The following is a 21,325-nucleotide window of genomic DNA, read 5'->3' as shown; positions in this document are numbered from 1 at the left end:
ATACAATACATCTTGTAATATATAGTTTCTGGAGAAGCTAATGATATTTTAGTAGATGCGATATAAATGCATTTTAACTATCACAGCTGAAGACACCAGTGATGATATAGTTTCATCTTTTCTACACATCATAGGTAGTTGTGTTAACCACTGATGGACTTGGTCATCCTATTTTCTGTTCTCATTTGGTGGTCTGTAACACATCAGCTAGTAAAACAGCTATTGGATTAACTGTCGGAATGTAGATGTGCAAGCATTCAAGATAATACTTGCTGTCTTAGTTGCCTGTAACACAGTTAAAGAAATGCTAGATAGAGATTCCTGAGTATTTCATGATGTTTGGATATTTTCCCAGTATTTGTTGTAGCCAATTTTCCCTGACAGTGATTTACCACAAGATGTTTTTCAACAGTTTTAACCTGACCAGGTCAGGTAACTGTAGCAATTCAGGTAGGACAGAGTAGAGAAAGCTTCCTGTGGGCATTTCCTTGATAGATAGATAGATAGATAGATAGATAGATAGATAGATAGATAGATAGATAGATAGATATATCTATCTATTTTTTTTTTTTAACCTCTGTAGAGTTTCATGTTGCAAGAGGTTAAACAGCTTTTATCACCCAAACAATTTTCAAGTGTGGCTTTGTGTCTTCACCACTTCAATGCAGTACAGGAAAATTACACGTATAGAATTACTTCCTGATTCTGGAATGATAATAGTTTATTTTTCTTGCAGAACACTATTTCCATTTTACTTAGATTATCACAGGCAGAAAGTATTATCTTCTGTAGATGCATTAAGTTATTGTTACCTGGCTATTGTAAATAGAGACTTTTTACATGCTTTATATTTGCTCTTCTCTGTAGATCTAAATACTGTAACTTTATTTAAATGTGTGACAACTTAATTATCATAAACAATGTTTGTTTTGTTTTGTATATTCATACTCTAATTTGTTTCCATATGCTAGTTAACTGAACTTAGTGATTGCCTGGTTTCATATAACACAGGCATCCTATAAGAAATCTGTTTCTTTGAAACGATGAAGCAGAAATTTATCAAACATTGTTTTAGTGTTCGTAAACAAAAAATTTTGTATGGGGTTTGTATTTTTTTTATAATGTCCACCTATCTTTAACAACTTTCCCATTTGTTTGACAGGTTGTGAAGTTCATGTGGTTCACTATTTACCAAGTTTTTTTTTTTTTTTTTTTTTTGCACCTTTAAGATCTGATCTTTTGACCTGAGTATTTTCCATGCCCTCCAACTCCACAGCATGCTGCAAGATAGTTCTCAAAAGTTGTCCTCAGTTCCCATTTCTTCCTGCTTGCTGTGTGATGGATGCTACAATAATACGATTACAAAAACACTGAAACTGCTTTTTGTATATTTCTATAAGCTGAAGTTTGCTGATGTGGTTTTCTTGGAAGCTCAGGACTGCTTCAAAAAATTTGTTTACTGTAGTCATTAGTGCTACTTTTAACCTGTTCCTTTTTTGATTTTTTTGGTATGTCTTATCTGTCTTTCTAGCAATGTTTTTTTGTTTTTTTTTCCAAAGCTATTTTTAATTACTTTTCTTCTTGGTGTCTTCTTTCATATAGGAAACCTTTATTAAGATTCTGTAAGTCATTTTGTATTGCTTAGTTGTACCATAGCAGTTTCACAAACAAGTGATAAGAGTTGTGAAGCAATTACCAGGTGTTTAATTTGGGGTTACCTGAGTCTCAAACACATGATTGAGAGTTCATTTAATAGCTTAATTACTGCTATCCCCGTGCTGAAATAGGATTTTATCTTGATAGTATGAATCTGAAGTTCTCAGATTAATGGGTAGAATTGTGTTTCCTGGGTGAGTATTTGAATGCGTTCTCTGAATCTAAGCAATGTATTGGAGTTTCACCTTAATTTTGTTGCTTTCTGTAGACAGCAGTTTCTGTTTTCTTTTATACACAGGGGATATCTACCTATAGAATGTTATCTCTGTAGCTTTGGGACTGAATTTTAATTGAGCAACTGTTGTTTCCCACTAACTTGAAATGGTGCAGTTTTCTGCACAGATCATAGGGTTTCCCTTAATCTCTATTGGATGGTAACTGTTGAGTCAACCCTGAAACACTGATTGAGCACCTGGGGAAAGGACCCAGTCAGCCCTGGGAGCACAGGTGTAGGCAGCTCACCTGTGAGACAGGAAGGGATGGAGCCTGGCTCCACCTCTCTTACACGTCCTTTAAGGGCTGACTGCCACTGGGAAAGGATCTCTTCCTGGAGATCTCTCCTTGGTGAAGCTTTCCCCTGTGAACCCAAAATCTTCTGACACAGGTGAGCAATCTTCTTCCCTTCCTTTATAGCACCTCTCTATTGTGCCAGCGCTTCTGTCATCACATCTTTGTTGTAATATTTTTCTGATTGTATTAATCTGTCTAATTGCTACAACTACAAATATCTGGATTCCTTTCAGAGCTCTAGACAACTTGCATCACGATTTCATGAACAGTTTGTTGTTCGTGAAGACCTAATGGGTTTGGCTATTGGCACTCATGGTGCTAATATTCAGCAAGCCAGAAAAGTCCCTGGAGTGACTGCCATTGATCTTGATGAAGATACCTGCACATTCCATATTTACGGAGAGGTAAGATCCCTTCTTTAACCTTTCAGATAATAATTAAAAAAAAAAAAAAAAAATGCTTTGGGAAAACCCATCTCTCATTTCTCTAATATATTCTATGTGTTTCAGGATCAAGATGCAGTGAAAAAGGCAAGAAGTTATCTTGAGTTTGCTGAAGATGTCATACAAGTCCCAAGAAATTTAGTAGGTATGTTAGTGCTAGAGACTAGCGTTAAAGAAAAATGCATTCTGAGATTTTTAATTTTAGAATTGAGGCAGGGCAAGAAAAAGTTGAGAAAGTAATTTGTGAGCAGTTCTAGGTGATAGAAAGCCTTGGAGTTTGAGGTGCTTTTCTTGATGTTTTTTTTTTGTTGCCCACCCTCCCCTTCCCCTCATTCTGTGTAGAATTTTTCACTCCTTTGTAAGGAATTACCTGCTGGTTTGCAGTTCAAAGGTGCCTTAGTACAAAGTAGAATAGTTTCTTGATTGAGCCTAAGAATTGAATGACTTCCATCAAAGATGGTGATTTTTTTTCAGCTCTACAACAGATAAGTACTTCTTGCACTGTCTTGTATTTTTCTCCCATGCTTTTGTTTGTTTAGAAGCAGCACTGTAGGATAAACTGAAGGCCTAGTTAAGTCATTTGAAGGTCAAGAAAGCTGTCCAAAGATAATAGTGACTTTGATAATCAAATACCTCATGAGAGTGCACAGGAGTGCATGTGGCCCTCATTGTGTGGGGCCTATGTGGAAGTTCTTTTATGAATTTTGTTGCTACAAAGACGGAGAGTACTATGAACTCCAACGTACCTCGTATGGAGCAGTTTATGAAAGTTTGTGTTGAAGCAGTGTAAAATTCTGCAATGGGACAAGCGCTTACAATCGCTCAGCCCTGGAGTTGTTTTAGAACTTTAGGGTAGGTTCTTCATCCCACTCCCTCTTGCTACCTCTAGGGGGCAAGTGAAATGATAGGCTGCTATTGTTACTTCAACTTGAAATTTATTTTACTTTGTTTTATGTTTACAACTTCTGGTTTTGGCAGCATTTTACTTTTAGTCTGCTTCTTGGCCTAGATTCCTTAAAATATATAATTGGACCAGCCATATCTCATATCAAAAATAGTGCTTGTTCACTTACTAATTTCTAGTAATTTGCCAGAAAATGAATGAGTTTGGATTACGAAGTCAAAACCCTTTTATTACATTACTGGAATCTTTATATTTTCCATAGATAAAATAAAAACTTGACATCTGCTTTCTCTACCTAATTATCCTTTAAAAAGTTTCAAACAGAACTAAAAAAAAGTTTTTGTTGCCTTTTTAAAGGTTTCATAGAAATCAATAACCTGAAATGTAGGATAGAATGCTACTGAATTCTACTTAATATTTGCTTTTAAGAAATACATTTTTTATAATTCAATGTTTATTTTTGTCTTTTGGTTTATTTGACTTTTTAATTCGCCACCAAAGCCTTCTTTTTGTTTTGTTTATTAGAAAACAGTTATACCAAAGATGTGTAATGGAGTAAGTTACTCAGAAGAAGCTTTTGACTTGTCAAAAAGACCCTAGTAGCTGTTTTTGTCATATTTTCTACAAATATTCAGGGTTTAAAATTTCATGGTTTTGAAAAAAAAAAGTGAAACATAGAAGTGAAAATTTAGTTTAGCTTTGAATAATAAGAACAATGTCCTGTGTGATTAAAAGAAAAGTTTAATTTGCTCTCCAGGGATTAATTGTATCAGCTGTTATGCAGTCAGTATTTTCTGCCTTCATTTCAGTGATTTGAAGCTAAGCTGTTTAAAAAAAAAAAAAAGTTGTAGGTTTTTCAGCAGGTGTAAGATTCTGTGTTCCTGTTAAATGTGTTGTGGAGTATTAAGCTATTTTGGTAAGTTCTTTTACTGTTAACTAAATGATTTTGTTTATTTACAATATAATAATCCTTAGGGGAAAAACCCTGAGAATTGAATGTTTTAAATGTCCTTTTTGTAGGGAAAGTAATTGGAAAAAATGGGAAACTGATTCAGGAGATAGTGGACAAATCTGGTGTTGTAAGAGTGAGAATTGAGGCTGAAAACGATAAAAATATTCCGCAAGAAGAGGTATGCTTTCATTTAACATGATTTCTGTATGTTATCTGATGGTTGTATTCTGCCCAGTGATAAAATAGATTCTTCCTTCTATCTTCATCATGGTAAGGTGAAGTTCTGATTATAATGTGGGTGTTGTTTCTTTCTCCTCAGGTCAAAGCATGGCAGGAAAGAGTTGGTCCTTGTAAACTTAATTTTATGTTGTATTTGAAAAGAATGTATACTAGTCTTGCAAGATGTAGAGACAAATGTTGCAGACATGCTTTTTGTGAAGAATAGTAGTCTGGTTTTAAATCTGAATACAGCATTGGATTCTTTTTTCTTAAGACTGAAGTGGATCAGGATTTTACCATAGATTTTGTGTGCAGTTTTGTAACTTGCATAATTTTATATCAGGATTTCCAGATTTAACATTTTTTTTTTAAATAGGTTTTGTTTGTTTTGTGGTATATATTGTTTGTCTCTAAATTTTTTATGCCCGTAAGTTGCTCAGAATTCACTTCAGAAACTAGGTGGAAGACTCTGCTTTTGCTTTGAAGTTAAAATAAGGTTCGATAAATATGTACTTTGAATTCTTTGTAGGGCTGAAATTGCTTGACATTATTACTAGCTCGAATTGTTATGAGTTGTAATTTGTACACATAGGTTCCTTGGCTAAAAGTGACAGTGTGCATCTGCTTTTTCCTTAAGTTGTTTTTGAGTCAATTGTCTTTTATTTAATCTGATATTATAAAGTAGTTAATGCCCATTCTGTTGTTTTTTTATATTAAAAAAAACCTTAATTATTAAATACTTATATTATCTGATGTACTTCAAGTTTTATATTTCAGTTGAACATGCTGTGGCTAGAGGATTTTTAATCCTCATAAAATCTAGTGTTAGTGTTGAGGCTTCCTAGAATAAAAGAATTGTATATGTTTTTTTCCTTGCAGTATGCTTAGTACAGATGTATAAAATCTAATGGGTCATTTGCCCATTTAAAAAAAAAAAAAAAATAGAAATGTTACAGTTTTGTCACTGTCATTTCAGGGAGCTTCAGCAAGCTGTGAATGTATTTACTGTTTTTTGCTTTTTAAGAGCATCTTCAGTCACTCTCAGTTGAAGGAGTATGGGGGACAAAAGCAAATCTGTTTCAAATGCAGTTGTTTAACAACTGTGTACGGTGGAAGTTAAAAACAGGCTTAAAGGTTGTGATGAGATAACTTAGTGATTATTCAATTATAGGTAAATTCGGTTAGGGTAAGTTCTGTCTGCACTGACATAGGTTTCAGTGTCTTGAGTCTTTGGAAGACTTAGTTTGACTTCTGCAGCTCACAGTGAGGCTTTTATTACTCTGAGGCTGCAACTGATAGTCTCAAGTAGTTTAAATCTAGCTCATGTTTGTGTGGGCAGTAGTGCTAAAGTTTAGCTGTTTTCAGTGCTCGGGGCCCTGTTAGGCAGATTTCTTGGACCGTTTAATCACCTAAGTTGATCTTCAGGTGTTTTACCTGAAAAGGCCGTAATTCCAGACATTACAACTACAACTCTAGCTCTACTTTTTTCCGGTTATCTAATGAATGACTTAAAATGCTTCAAAGGTAACAAGCATATATGTTAGTAATTCTTGCTTGATGTATTGATTTGTTTGCCTTTTACTAATTCAGAAATCCTTAAGAAAGATAAATTGGGCTGTACGACAATGTTAATTTTTTAAAAGCTGAAAGTTTTCTTTAATGACCTGCAGCATAAAAGTAGCTGTGTGAGAGCAAACAATGATCAAGAAAGGAGATATTAGTTATGAAAGAAGGGAAGAAATTTTTGTTATTTCATTTGATATGGAAAAAAATGTGGACATTGTCTAAGTTTGTTTGTTTTTTTTTTTTTTAAGCAAGATTAGCTTTTAGCACCAGGAGAATTTAGTCTAGATGATCTAGTCAGCATAAAATTTAAATATACTGTTGTCTTATTTTGAATTTATGTTTATCCGTATTGTAAAAATTGGTTTATAAAAATATTAGGTTCTCTTTGATACTTCATGGTTAATCAGTAACCATTGGATTAATGTTACGATGCTGCTGTGTTTTAGGGAATGGTACCATTTGTATTTGTTGGAACCAAGGATAGCATCACTAATGCAACTGTTCTTCTGGATTATCATCTTAATTATTTAAAGGTGAGAATAAAACTGCTTCTCTGCCACTGTAATTTTTCTAATACTTAAGAGGAGGATGATAAACAAAATCTGTTCGGGCCCCAAAGGCTTTAGAAAAATTGATATTATATCCAGTCAATCTAAAAAGGCTTATTGTAAAAGCCATAGTGGTTTTTTGGTGTCTTGGCTCTTCCTTTGGTTTTTGGCTTGTTTTTTTTACTCCACCCTTACGATAGTCAATTCTTTCAAAAAATAAACATGTTTTTTTAGAATGCACAATACAATGGAGTAAGAAACAGAAGAAAAATCAATCTCAAATACAAGGAACAGAGAAATCCCAGTTCTTTAAGTACTGAAGGAGCTTGCCGGTGTCCTAATTGGAGTAGGTGACCCTCAAAGATACCTTCCAACCTCAGCTGTTCTCTGGTGGAGGTGAAGCTTTTTTGGGTTTTGTAAATAGATTTTAAAATTTTAAAATAAATTTTTGAAACAGATTTTAAAAACAAACAAAAAAACCAAACAGCAAAAAAAAACAGAACAAAAAGAAAACAGATGAGGGAGAATAAAGGTTGCTACCAGCTGTTGATATTAACTGGGCAACTTCTCAATCTGTAACAGAAGTGCTTTCTAAGTGTATTGCTGTCAATAGCTCCTGTTTGTGTATCTTTTCTAGTTGTTGTGTGTTCAGAAATTCCATGTGCAGACTGTCTTTCTGTGTCTGAGTTACAGCACTTTGTGCTGTATGCTTTGCTTCTTTATGTCCCTGATATCATTCATTACAGTTAGGTAGAATTGAACAATAATGTAATGTCTAGGCATTTATATGAAACCATGCTATTACATCATAATTGTTTAATTTTCATATTTACTGCATGCAAGAAGTTTACACCATGCTGTTGCTGGGACAGTATGAATGGATATTTCTGTATTAAAAAAATGAAGGAATGTAAATTTCACTGTTTATTTAACATTTTCATAACTATACAACAGATTATTCTTGAAGTATTAAATAGAAGTGTTTCTGATGATAACCTGTTTTTTCCTGATAAATGCAGTTGGATCATCACATGTGGGTTACCTCAGACTTTTATGCTTGTGTTTCCGTAGGAGGTGGACCAGCTACGTTTGGAAAGATTGCAAATTGATGAGCAGCTTCGACAGATAGGAGCTACTTCTAGGCCACCACCAAATCGTACAGATAAAGAAAAAGGATATATGACTGATGATGGTCCGGGGCTCGGAAGAGGTAGTCGACCTTACAGAAACAGGGGGCATAGCAGACGTGGTCCAGGCTATGCTTCAGGTATGTAATTAGAAATGTGCCTATAGTTTTAATAGTAGTCAATTAGATACTGCTTTCTTGAATTCTGCTCTATTAGTAGTTAATACTTTGGAAACATGAGTGTTCAGTGAGAAGTTCAATTCATAGTAAGTTATAAAATTTGAAGACTATTTAAGAGCTTTTTGCTGTAGAAAATATTCTGAAATGAAATTTACTGCTAATATTTTCACATAGCTTCTGTCTCTAAGAGCACATGTATGTATAAAGTGTTTAGGGCAGAGATTGTTATTTTATCTGTATTTTAAATAGTTCTTAGGCCTTGGTTTTCCTTTTACCCTCTAAGAGGATATCTTTGTATAAATACAAATAAAATTAGAAAAGATATTGCATGCACTTCAATTTACAGAAGTGCTTACCTCATATTAAGTTCAATTTGTGTTTGTTTTTTTTACTAGAAGAGCATAGTCAAGAAAATAAGGTTGTTCTTTTTAACTTTTAAGTTATTAATGGATAGTTTCGGGATCTTACTTCAGAGCTGTTTATAACCTCAGTATCCAGAATAAAGGCCTGCTGATGTTTGTCCTGGTTGAAAGGCTTGTATGAGCTTGGTAAGACAATTCAGGAATACATTCAGTGTTTTTTCTGCTGAAGTCCTTTTATGATTTTTTTCAAAGAGATAAAGGCTGACCTGACTAAGAAGTGTTATATGAAAGTAAGATTGGGATAAAGAATGAAACTATCAGCAAAGGTCATCTGTTAGCTACAAAAACTATGGAATTGACAGTATTTTCAATTTGATACATTTCTAGCCTTTTTTTCCCCATTTTAATAAAGAAGTATTGGGTGTGGGCTCAGATAGGACAGGTTAAATTCAGGAATTTAGTTTCTTTTAAATCTGACTAGACTTACTACACTTGCACAACAGACCTAATAGTTGATAAGTCTGTTAAAACCAAGTAACCGTGAAAATGTGGTGCACAATTTAAACTGATGTGTATTTCTAATTTATTGAAAATATATGTATTGACTTTTTGGAGAAGTACATCTGTGTTAGAGATTGAGAAACAAGAATTCCAAAACTGTTGAAAACTAAAATTTGCAAGTGTGTGTGTGTATTTTTTGTTCTGTTGTCATACTGAGTTACACTGGCACACTTGGATTTTTTTTGTATCCTTCTGATAGGAACTAATTCTGAAGCATCGAATGCTTCTGAAACAGAATCTGATCACAGAGATGAACTTAGTGATTGGTCATTAGCCCAAGCAGAAGAGGAACGAGACAACTACCTTCGCAGAGGAGATGGGCGAAGACGTGGAGGTGGTGCAAGAGGGCAAGGAGGGAGGGGTCGTGGAGGATTCAAAGGTAAATCTAGACTTAATTCTGGAGGTCATCGTTGGTATTCTTAAACAAAGTTCTCTCAGCCTCTTGTTTCATGTAATGTACTTCAACATCCTAGCCTTCCCAGAAGCCCTCTTTTGAATTCTCTGCACTTCATCAGTCTTCTTAAACTAAACACTTAATATGTGTACTGAATGTTGAGCAGAGGGAAAATCCCTTCTTTAGACCTGCTGGCTACACGTAGTAACACAACTCATTATTCAGTTGGCTGTCACTTGTGATAGCATGCTTACGTCTGTTCAAGTTGTTATCCAGCAGACCACCATAGCTCTTCCTGTGGAGCTGCTGTATAGGCAGTTGTCTACAACAGGCACTGTTGGATGGAGTTACTCTGAAGTTGTGGGACTTTGGGTTCATCTTTAATGTTAATGAGTTTCCAGTCAGGCAATTCCTTCAGCTCACTGAGGTCCTTACAGTTGGCAGCTCTAAACTCCAAGTACATAAGCCGCTGCCCAGAGTTTGACGTCATATGGAGACTTGCTGAGAAGGCATTCTGAGGTCCTTTCATGCATTCTATAACAAGTTTCTTCCCTATACAAGTTAGTTGTGATTACGTTTCATGTAATTTGCTCTCCTGACATGCGTTTTGACTCAAGCTTGTGGGATATGTCAATGCTTACAGAGGTCTAGGAATCAACTCCTGTTTTGGCAATGTATGTAGAATGATGTCTTAGAATCTTACACATTCCTATCATCCGTATTCTCATCTTCTTGTATTTGGTTTTCGTGCAACAGGGTTATATAAATTTGGAATTTACATGTTGAATGGAAAAGACGAGACAAAAGTAAAATGGGTGAACTCATGGGAGTTAAATTTTCTTTACTGATGTGATTTTTTTTTTTCATTGAATATACCTAATTATTCTACAACTTCGCATATTTTTTGAAATGCTTTTTCAAGTTACGGATATTGCTTAATTTAACAAGATTTTTTTCCAAAAAAAAAAAAAAAGCAATGCAGTATTAAAAAGCCATTACAGAAACTGTGAATATGTTAAATTGCACTTAAGTTGATTGTGTCTTTCAGTCCTGTGGCTGATCATCTTCAGTTGCCTTCAGGAGATGGTCTTTCTTAAACTGTACTGTTTTAAGTGCTGTGGTTTTGTGTGCTGTGATTTACCACCTGAGAAGATTTTCTGTGTTGATTCTTCAGTCATACTTAAAGAACTGTTGCTGCTTTATCGAGGGTACTTTTTTTAATGTTCTTCAGGATGGAAACTTTAAAGTAATTACCTGTTATGCTTGTGAATTTTTTAAATAAAATTCTACATCCTTATTGAAAAACGTAGTTAATTCTTTTTGCAGGAAATGATGAGCAGTCACGAACAGATAACCGTCAGCGTAATTCAAGAGATGCGAAAGGGAGAACAGCAGATGGATCTCTACTGGTAATTTTTACCTTCTTAGAACTATGCAGTGTTTAAAATTTCATGATTGTTATATACTAACAGTAGATTCTTCACTACAGCAGCTGATGCAGTAGCCTTGTGGTTCCTCATTTTCTAATAGCATTTACAAGAATAGCCATGTTCTCTATTTTTTTTTTTTTTTTTTAGCATTCATGCTACTTGATACATCAAGATGCAGCTACCTAATGTGGAGGCTGCTGGTCTTTGTTTTGTATCAGTCTCTGATAGTAAATGGCATTGTTTGATTTTTTTTTTTTTTTTTTTTTTTTAAGCTCAAACTGATCACAAATTGACTGATAGTTTAGAGCTTATTTCCTGAGCTTAGTTTTCCCTTGGATTAGAACTATGCTCCTGAGCCCTGAGGTTTAGGCACCTTTATTGTATTCTTTATAATCATTAACCTATAATTCTTTCTTTTTTTTGAGAAATTATCTACTCTTGTTTTTATCTTTTCAACACAAGCAGTGTAACTGAGGAAAAAGAATACTTAATGCTTTTTTAATGCTTTTAAGTAGAAAAGTATGTGTATTGCAGCCATAATCTCCAGAGAAGTATGCAAATGAAGAAACAGTTCAAGTCACATATTGGATATACTTAGTAGATTTTTATAAAGATACTGGTATGGTTTTTCAAATACATTTCATTGGGCAAAGTTATGTATATACTTCAAGTTTCCCCAAATGGAAACTGTCCTCGCTTTGTGTGCAACTTGCCGACCTTCAACCATCTCTTACTACATAGGATGAGTTATGGAGGAAAAAAGTAGTAGTTTCCACCTTTTGCATGGTGTTACAGGGAGTTCTGATGAGATTGAGAAGATTCTTTTTGGTTAATCAGCAATTAACTTTGTAGTTAATAAGCTGTTACCTACTTTAAATAGCTAAAGGAGGATGAAGTAGATGAAGGCAAATGTTGATAGTGGGGGGGAAAAGAAACAAAGAAAATCAGCAAGTCGTCTATTTTTTTTCTGTTACTCTGAGATTTAGAGGTAATATTCTGTTTTAAGTTAGTACTGAAATATGCTTGAAACCTGACAAATCATACGACCTTCTTGTAGTATTTTAAGTAATAAGCTAGAAGTAGTACGAAGGGATTACCTCCTACAAGTAAGAAACATTTAATGCTTATTTGAATGTTTATAAAATGCGGCTATTTGTAATAGGCATGTAAGTTTTTTTGGTGGATTAAGTGACGTTTTTTTTTTCAGGTTCAAAAGGTGCATGGGTAGGTGACTTTATTGTTGATCCCATTTTATGACTTTTCTAGGACTGTTTTTTCAAAATGCTTCTATAGAACTCAAACTTTTATAATTAAAAGTGAAATGATATTTCAGAGTTACATGTACTGTAAGTTCTTCAACTTCTTGCACATAAACTTTTTTTTCCAGTCTCAAGAGGGTGTGAGTGCAGGGAACACCTTTCAAAGGCTAGGTAGTCTAGAGTGTGAGGACTTCCACATTTGTGGGTGGCTTTTTTTGTGTGTGTGTTTCAAGGAACATGGCTTTTTCAAACAGAAACAGAATCGTATGGTGCCTGTTTTCAGCTAGTTGTCTTTAACAAAACCATAAGGATCTGGCACTACTTTTCTTCTGACTTGAATAAAAAGCTCTCCTTCCTGGCTGCAAAGGTTGCAAGTAAGGGGTAGATAAAAGGAGGAGAATGCTTTATATAACTCTGACTTGTTCCAGATCAGAATTGACTGCAATAATGAAAGGAGTGTTCACACTAAAACATTACAGAATACCTCCAGTGAAGGCAGCCGGCTGCGCACAGGTAAAGAACGTAATCAGAAGAAAGAGAAAGCGGACAACGCAGATGGTCAACAGCCGCTGGTGAACGGAGTACCCTAAACTGCATAAGTCTAAAGTCATATTTCCTATACTGTTTCAGTAATTCCTATTCCACGTTAGAGAAACTTGTTAGGCCAAAGACAAATAGTAGGCAAGATGGCGCAGGGCATGAAATGAACATATGTTCTCTGTTAGCCTTTTTTTAACATCAACAGTATGCAGTTGTTTTCAGAATAAAAAGTTATTAAAATATTTGCATAAAAATATCTGAATTTCTGAAAATCGCTTTCAAGTACATATTGCACTTCAAACAATTAAAGAACCTTTTTTGTTTGTTTTAAAAATACTGAGCTGTGCATTGGTAAACTTTCTGTTCAGTTGTACCATTTTAACGCACTGGGTCAAAATCACTGCTCAATTTCAATTCTCAGAATAAATAGTGTTTGCAGTAATCAAATTGGCTTCTGTTTTCAATCTAACTTACAAGTTCTTCATGAAATGCTATGTCGTTTTATGTCCTGTGTCACGTTCTGGTCCACCTTTTTCAGTATTTTAGTGGACCCTGAAATATGTGTGATGTAACAGTTGTCATTTTCATTAGCAAAAAAGTTGTATGATCTGTGCCTTTTTTATATCTTGGCAGGTAGGAATACTATATTTGGATGCAGACTTCAGGGAAGATGAGTTGGTAACACTAAATGTAAAATATATGTAGCAATCTTTGTCAGATGTTAGTACTTTATAGACAAGTGCATGCTTTCCATAATTTTTTCCTTACATAAACATTGGGTTAGGCAGTTATAAGAATAGGAAATTTATTTTGCACTGAAGATTTGGCGAATAGTGTTACTGAAAAAGGGGTTGTAACTTTTTCTTTGTAGGCAGTATAGATTTTTAAAAAAAAAAAACTAAAAAAAAAAACTTTAGTTGTGGGGAACTTAAAGGAAAAAAAAAATGAGAAAAAGAAGCAACAACAAAAAAAATACAACTCATTGTTACTGAGGGAACAAAAGTAATTTGTTCACATCTAGTAATGTGTGCCTGCTGTTCGGCCAGATGACCAGTTTAAAGCGCTAATGTTTTTCATCCTCCCAAAAAGTTCTGTGTTGTTATTTTAATTTGGGGACTATCTCAGGAGAGGTAGAAAGAAAATCACCGTCCTGGAAAGTCCTGGTGTAGTAACTGGAGATGCTGTGGGTGGAACAAATCCATCATACTTTGAGGTACAAGGTCTGAAATACCAGCCTAGTGGAATGAGATGCAGAATTTGATCCGAAGTAGAGTGATACACTAGGGAAGGGTGGGAAGTAGTGGGAGGAGCTGTGCTTTCTTTTATTTTTTTCGTCACACATTAAGCTTAATGGGCACAGCTATATAAGGACCTCCGTTTTAATTCATTTTTTTAATTCAAATTACTCCAGAATGAGAGCCACTTACTATGTACAGAATTGTACAAACTTGACCTTGCCTCTGATGTATTTTGTGAGTTTTGTTTCTTTGCTTCCTACATTCACTGTTTTCCTTGCATACAGGTGAGAATACTAAAAATGGCAACAAACTGCACATGATTTAACAAATATAAAAATGTCTTAAAAAGTATTGCCAAACATTAATGTTGATTTCTAGTTATTTATTTTGGGAATGTATAGTATTTGAAAACAGAAATTGGTACCTTGCACACATCATCTGTAAGCTGTTTGGTTTAAAATACTGTAGATAATTAACCGAGGTAGACTGACCTTGTAATGTAACTGCTCTTGGGCAATATTCTCTGTACATATTAGCTACAACAGATTGGATTTTATGTTGACATTTGTTTGGTTATAGTGCAATATATTTTGTATGCAAGCAGTTTCAATAAAGTTTGATCTTCCTCTGCTAACTGATGTTGATGCAATCCTTATAAATGATTGCTTTAAAAAATCTCAAGGCAAGTAGAGAATATATTTCTGTTTAGACCTTAACTGTAGCCTTTGTTACTTCCACATTCTAGAAAAATTCTGAAGTATTACCAGTTTTCAAAAATATGGCACATAATGCTCAAGAAAACATTCTCATTATGAAATGGTACAAGATCTGTTGATTTGTCACACTATATGCACTATATCTCTTACATTTAGTGGTGAGTTTACTAAGGTGTTAACTAGGTTAAATGTGAAGTTAAACTACATTTCTGACTAATTAGTCACATTCCATTTTCAAATGCATTTTGGAATTATTACCTTTCAGTATTTGTGTACTTAACATGTATCCCATTCAATTCAAATTCTAGTGTTTTTAAATGTTATTAAATTTCAACAAATTAAACTGTGAATCTAAATGTTTAGTTTTATTTTGAAAAATCATGTGATGGTTAAAAAAAAAAACAACTTGAAAGTGCAAGAAATGTCTGATCATTGAGTTCAGGTCTGTCGTATTGGTAACTTATACAGTATGATCTAATGAATTAAAATTATTTTAAAAATAAAGTTCTTTAAACAGAGTGAGAGGTATTTGTGAATGATGCCAGAGTTTAAATTCAGTAGAATTAACCTCAAAGCCTTATAAGTTAACAAGTGTTTATGAAAGTAGAAAGTCTGTGTTTACTTTCTGTATTGAATGCGTTTTTGCTAATATTGTTGGGTAGTTAAGATTCTCAGAATTTGCTTAAAATACTGTCAGGAATCAATCTTCTCAGGAAAAGGTCCTTTCTATCTACCTTGTGCTCTTGATGAGTATTTGTGAGTTCAAGAAGCAAATCAATTAACTTGAGTATGGAAACTTTTTAGATGACCTATTTGTAGATTGGCTTTTTCTACTGTTTTGTGTCACTAAAATAAAATGTTTTTTGCTTGTCCATTTCAGCAGGCCAAAAACAAGTAAAGTGCTGCAAGTAAATTGAATGAGTAGACTGTTCTTTGTAGGGACACTTACTGTGAAAGGTAACTTATTTTTCTGAGCTGCAGCATGTCTTCTCTTCAAAACTCATACATCGAATATTAAAGGGGAATAGATTAAGTAGTTCCCAGTGTACTCACAGGGTATTCCACAGTCACTTCAGGAACCCTGATGTATGGTTCTGGTAAGTGATGTTCTGTATTAAGCAACAAAAGGAAAGGTGAGTCTCAGGGTTTTTTCTTTTTTTTTTTTTTTAACTCTCTGTATTGTTAAAGACTTTCTTGAAACAGTAGCAGCTGTAATAGTAGAATTGAGCGTATGTTTTGATGCTGATAATGTTATTTAATGTAGTTTTTTCAGTTGCATAAGTTTATCATCAACTTGAACATAACAGTTATGTTTTCATATTTAAAAAAATGCTAGTCAAAGAGTCTTCTCCAGCTGTGTTCACATCCATTAAATCACAGTGGCTAGAAGAAATGTAATATCTGAATTATAAGACATCTTTATGTACGTTACAAAAATTGATGCTAGTTCTTCAGAGTTAAGTGTTCCGAACAGAGTCTGGTTTAGTCTACAGGATTGTGCTGTCGTGAGTTTCATTGAAATCAAGTCAGCTTTCACGTGATGTTTTCATGCTTACTGTCTGTAGGAAGGGCTGTCTTCACTGCAGTAGCTCTCCGCTCTCTGGAAGTTTGAGTTTTTCACGGCAGCCTGTGGATCTTATGCCCACAACAAGTAATGAATCTTTCTATTCCTAACAATCATTTTCAGCTGTACCTCATGTTTTCCACTTCTGCTTGCGTGATACATAGATCACTGGTCTTGAGCAATTCCTGATGGAGATAAATAACGCTAAATTGAGTATGGACTGGTTGCTACTGTGTGTTTTTTTTGTTGTTGTTTGGAGCCTATTTTAAAGAAATGCTTAAAGTAATTTCTAAGTGCCCTATGAAACTGGATCATAAACAAAAAAAAAAAAAAACAATTATAGATGAATGCTTTAAGTTTCTCCTGAGGGTTCAATAAGACAAGATTATTTCTTTTATTTTTGCTCTGAATAAAATAAACCGATTTCTAATAAATGCAGATAATTTAAACCTAACTAGCATCTCACAGACGTAGTCTCTAAATGATGAGGAACTCAAGTATTGTAGAAGTGGTATAATGAAAATTTGTTTGAAGTCATATGGAGGTATTAAATGACTTTTTTTGCTGGTGGATTTAGTCTATACTCAAGGCTCAAGTTAGATTTAATAAAATTAATTGTCTGTTTTGAGGAGTGTATTTTAATGGCCTCAGGTATCCATTACCTGGTCTGCATATGTGTCTATTAGATGGTGTCCCTGTACTGTATGTTAGTAATGGCACAAACATAATCTTAACTTAGTGAGTTAAAAGACTGAGTCTCCTCGCAGTCTGCTCCTTGGGAGGCTGACTTTTTCAAACCACATATGCAGCTTCTTTTTCTGGTCTGTCAAACATTAGCTTCAGTTCCACATCTATACTGTTTGTTCTGAGCTACATCATAGGTAACAAGTAGTCCATTGTGACAAAGAGGTTTGATTCTGTCTGGAGTTGCCCAGGGATAGCCGTGATCTTACTGATCCAATTGTAGAAGAAAACATAAGGAAAGTATGTTAGGGAGAAACTATAATGGGTGTCTTGAAAATTAGATTCCTATTCTCTTTTTTTAAAAAAAAAAAAAAAAAAAAAAAAAAGCTGCCAGACATAAAGTTTCTCCTTGGGACAGCAAATGTGTTTGTGTATTACTCTACAGTATGGATATGTTCAAACTGCAAGGAAGTGTTTCTCATTTAGCAGCAGGAGCACAGACAACAGACCCTTCAAAGGACAATACTTGTGTAAAACACAATCATTCTGTTCTCTGTACAGCACTTAAGAAAATAGGGTTCTGTTCCCTTACCAATGCTACCAAATCCCTGGTTTAAGCTGTCTTAATACATGTGATACTAATTGAAAAAGACCTTTTAGAACTTCAGAACAGGAGCAGTAGGCAGTGAAATATAGCATCTGGGGCAGCAATCTTCCGGGGGTGGTTGGAGGTGTAGAACCCAACTTGAGTTATTGTTAAATTGATACAAATGACTTAAGGATTTTGAAAGTATTTTTATCCATCATTGTTTTTTTTTCTTGCCACCTTTTTAAAAATGTTTTTATCCAAAGCATTTCATATTTTCTGATGTTGGGAAAACTGAAGAACTCTGTAAGCTAAACTAGAATTCTGTTGTAAGCTTCTGACAATTTTAAATTCTTCAGTCCTCGTTCTGTTCACTAAATACAAATTAGAACACTTGGCCACAAGTGATCTTTCGAGGTGTTATTATCTAGCTCTGAGATACTTTGAAGAGATCTATTCCCCTCCCCCACCCCTACCCCAGTCCCAATTCAACAAACTGCCTCTTCATGAGCTCAAAAATGAGTAATTTATTCAGAATCACTTCTTATCACCAAATGATTTTTTTGTTGAATGTAGCCTCCTTATTTGGGGGGAGGGTAGCAGACCCTCTGTGCTCTGTGCAGCAATCTGTCGTGTTTGTTGTAGTGCAGAAGTACATAAGTAAAATTAAGAGATGAGAAGTTTCTATGTGTAACCACATGCCTTATTGCTGTTTGGTTTATTACAGTAATGCTGCAAGAAGGAATTGGCGCTCATCTAGCATGGAACTATGTCATATTGATACTGCTTCATAGCATCAATTCAAGTGAGTTTTCAAGGTGAAAAGTGATTTCATAGAAGCAAGCAACATGCCTATAGGGTTACAGTCTTGTCTTGGCAATGATTGGAAAGTACTGAAGAGCATGATAAAGTTAGGTACTCTAGATGGGATTGGTCAGAGTCCTGTCACTTAAATACAGCAAATGTTTTTTTCAAAAACTGTAGTTCCCATTTCTGTTTATACCTGTGAGAAATGTGCTGCTTGTTTCATCCTTGGTAGTACACCTGTCTTGCTTTAATTTTTTTTTTTTTTCCCCACTTACACTACATTTTCCAAGATACAGTTGTTCCTATAACCTGTTGAGAATCTGATATTTGCTTACTGCACCAGGTGGCTCAAAATAGTTAATGATTATTTTTGTTAAGCTGTTAACTTGCATTCAAATGAAGTTAAATGTCAACTGAAATGCACTTAAAGTATCAGCCCACACGTTAAGCTTGCTGTTAATCCTTCATGCTTTGAGAATCCACATCTGAGACGTTTTGTTGTTGAGGAGGAGCTATTAATTTGCTGCAAAACTCATTGTAAAATGCTTTTGCAATACCTAGATGAGTAAGCCATTCTGTTCACAAATAAGCAAAAGCATTTTTAACAGGTATGCATGTATGAAATCTAATACAGATACAAATACAAATGTGATTGGCAGTGTCCATTATATGGTTTGTCTCTTTAAACCAAGTTTGATATGGTTTAATAAGATGAGGGAGTAGTAAGAAAGACAGTTTGGTCATTTTTTTCAGATGTTACTTATCAAACTGATTGCCAGATACCTCATTGCATGAACTTCCTAGGAAATTATTACAAAACTTATTTCAAACTTTGTTTGAAATCTGAATTCCTTTAAAATTTCTAACTTGATCACCAAGGCTGGTGGAGAAACAGTGATGTATCTGCTAATGTGAACTTTGTTGGTCAGTTTCCACGTTCATCTCAGTCCCTTTTTTGATGTGAATTCAATTATGCCTATGATTCTTTTTCCTGAGACTGTCACATGGCACTGAAAACGTAAATTGTGCCCCAAGACAAATAGTGCATTTATGTACTTGGAACTAATGGTGCTCCTCACTTGAGAATAACTCCAAAAAACAAGCAAACAAAAAACCCTTAAGTTATTTGAATACATTAGATTTTGGTTAGGCCATGGTCTTATAAGGCACTGTAGAACTGTGAAATGCCTTTCAATAAATTGTCACTGAAAGCTCTTAAAGTTCTGATGACTTAAGTTTCCCGAGGGGGGGGGGGGGGGGGGGAAGGCAAGCAAATAGTATTTCTGAGTTCTTCCACACTGTAAAATAATTGATTTCTAGTAGAGTCCCATTGTGACTTGTACTTCTGCTTTGATGAAAAAAAGGTAGAGTGAGACAACAAGGCTTACTGATAACACTTTCCTCAAAGCTATATTGTTGTAAGGTAATTGAGAAGTCTTGAAATCTTTCGATGATGAGCTGGGAACCACTGAGGTAACAGGAGAAGGCAGCAAGGAAAGTTCTTAAAACTAAGGAGTTATCCTCTAAGGAGGTGGCAGGACCAGCTTCCCTGTTGAAGTGCCTCTACAGCAACACATTCAGCTTGGGATACAAACAGGAAGCCACCGTATTATTAGAAAAGCATGGCATAGTTGCTGTCACTGAATCCTGGTGGGGTGATTTCCATGACTGTGGTGTGGTTATCAGTGGCTACAAACTGTTGAGAAGAGACAGGGAAGGAAGGGAGAAGGAGGCGTTTCCCCCTAGATCAATGAGAGAATTGAGTGTGAAGAGTTGTCCCTGAAGAATGGCCATGAGCAAGTCAAAAGCCTATGGGTGTGAATTAGAGACTTCGGCAACAAAGGGAGCTTAGTGGTTGGGGTCTGCTTCAGGCCACCTCATGCACCAGAGCCTGTTGAAGTCTTATACCTCCAGCTACAGAAGTTGTTGCAATCACAGGCTCTTGTCCTACTGGAGGGACTTCAATTACAGTTGATGCTGTGGATGGAAAACACTTGTAGGAGAAAAGCTAGATTATTTTTATTGATTATAATATGGAAAAAGCATAGTGATTTAATGAGGCTTAATTGTAACTGAGGCAGCAACTTAACAAGATTTGAGATGGTTGTATGCACTTGGTTATTTACTGCTTAGAGAGTAGGGTTAAAAATGCACGTACAGGAAGGCCTCTCACTGAGTCATGAGGTTCAGAGTTGACCCCCTTCCTTTCTGAACTCCTTGAACCACAGAGATAGAGGCACAGTGCAGCTGAATCCCCTCCCAGTCCCAGACTTGGTCAACGGTTTATGTTGGGCTTGTATGTGTACAAGCAATCTAAGATACAATCTTTGTGAGGCTAACAAAGCTTACAATCAATCAAAGATGTAATCTTAGTGAGGCTAAGCAATCTTAAACAATTGGTCACTTACCAAGGATCTGTATCCTTAAGGTGTCTTGATATCAAGGTGTAAGGGATCTCTGTGCAGGTGTAACCAAGAAGTGTCCTTGCTCCAGCAGAAATCCAGTCGTGCAGCCCACAGCCATGCAGGGGAGCTTGAAGGGGCTCTTCTCACTGTTGATGGGGTAGGATGTTTGACTCATAGGTTGCTTTTTAGGCATGTGCTCAATTGGTCCTCAGCTGTTGTACCAGGGGTCTGCTATCAGTTCTTTCAGTCTGTAGTTTGAGACAGAATGATGGTTGTTGATCTGTTTCAGCAAGAGTGTTATGAGTACTGCTGTTCATTTTCTTCCTGTACAGGGTCTTGTGAGCAAAGTCAGGTTGAAGAATGGAACTGAGGGACAAAGACGGGTGGTGGGGAAGTGGTGAGCAGGAGGAGCCGACTGTCACAGTGATGGAGTTCACACTCCTGAGGGATATGAGACAGACAAAATCAGGACACTACGCTTTAAGAATGCAGTTTCTTGCTCTTCAGGGAGTGAGTCAACAGAGCTCCCTGGGAATCTGTCACCAAGGACAATGGAGCAGAACATAGCTGGTGGGTCTGTAAGGAAGTTTTCCTTACAAGAGCTGCTCTTCTCTG

The 21,325-nt window shown here is 35.4% G+C and overlaps 2 protein-coding genes across 6 annotated transcripts in view; both read left to right on the top strand.

Moving 5' to 3' along the window:
* The window catches only part of FMR1 (fragile X messenger ribonucleoprotein 1), a 29,607-nt gene extending 16,450 nt beyond the window's left edge, over window positions 1–13,157 (top strand). Inside the window, exons 8-15 of one of the 2 annotated variants that reach the window (XM_085231016.1) lie at window positions 2,460–2,630; window positions 2,736–2,814; window positions 4,594–4,703; window positions 6,757–6,843; window positions 7,930–8,125; window positions 9,287–9,466; window positions 10,808–10,890; window positions 12,599–13,157. In XM_085231016.1, coding sequence (XP_085087142.1) covers window positions 2,460–2,630; window positions 2,736–2,814; window positions 4,594–4,703; window positions 6,757–6,843; window positions 7,930–8,125; window positions 9,287–9,466; window positions 10,808–10,890; window positions 12,599–12,760 — 1,068 coding nt within the window. In that variant the 3' untranslated portion in view covers window positions 12,761–13,157. The remainder of the gene's footprint in view (window positions 1–2,459; window positions 2,631–2,735; window positions 2,815–4,593; window positions 4,704–6,756; window positions 6,844–7,929; window positions 8,126–9,286; window positions 9,467–10,807; window positions 10,891–12,598) is intronic. The other variant, XM_085231017.1, reaches the window with a different exon arrangement.
* A 1,569-nt stretch (window positions 13,158–14,726) lies between these two features.
* Window positions 14,727–21,325, top strand: part of FMR1NB (FMR1 neighbor) — a 70,516-nt gene continuing 63,917 nt past the window's right edge. For all 4 annotated transcript variants that reach the window (XM_085231019.1, XM_085231018.1, XM_085231021.1 and 1 more), the window contains exons 1-2: window positions 14,727–16,315; window positions 18,226–18,303. In XM_085231019.1, the coding sequence (XP_085087145.1) occupies window positions 16,213–16,315; window positions 18,226–18,303 (181 nt within the window). In that variant the 5' untranslated portion in view covers window positions 14,727–16,212. The remainder of the gene's footprint in view (window positions 16,316–18,225; window positions 18,304–21,325) is intronic.

This window comes from Meleagris gallopavo, chromosome 9 (genome assembly GCF_905368555.1).
Source record: "Meleagris gallopavo chromosome 9, MGAL_WU_HG_1.1, whole genome shotgun sequence".
In the NCBI taxonomy this organism is placed as follows: domain Eukaryota; kingdom Metazoa; phylum Chordata; class Aves; order Galliformes; family Phasianidae; genus Meleagris; species Meleagris gallopavo.
This window is presented reverse-complemented; position numbering and strand designations above follow the sequence as displayed.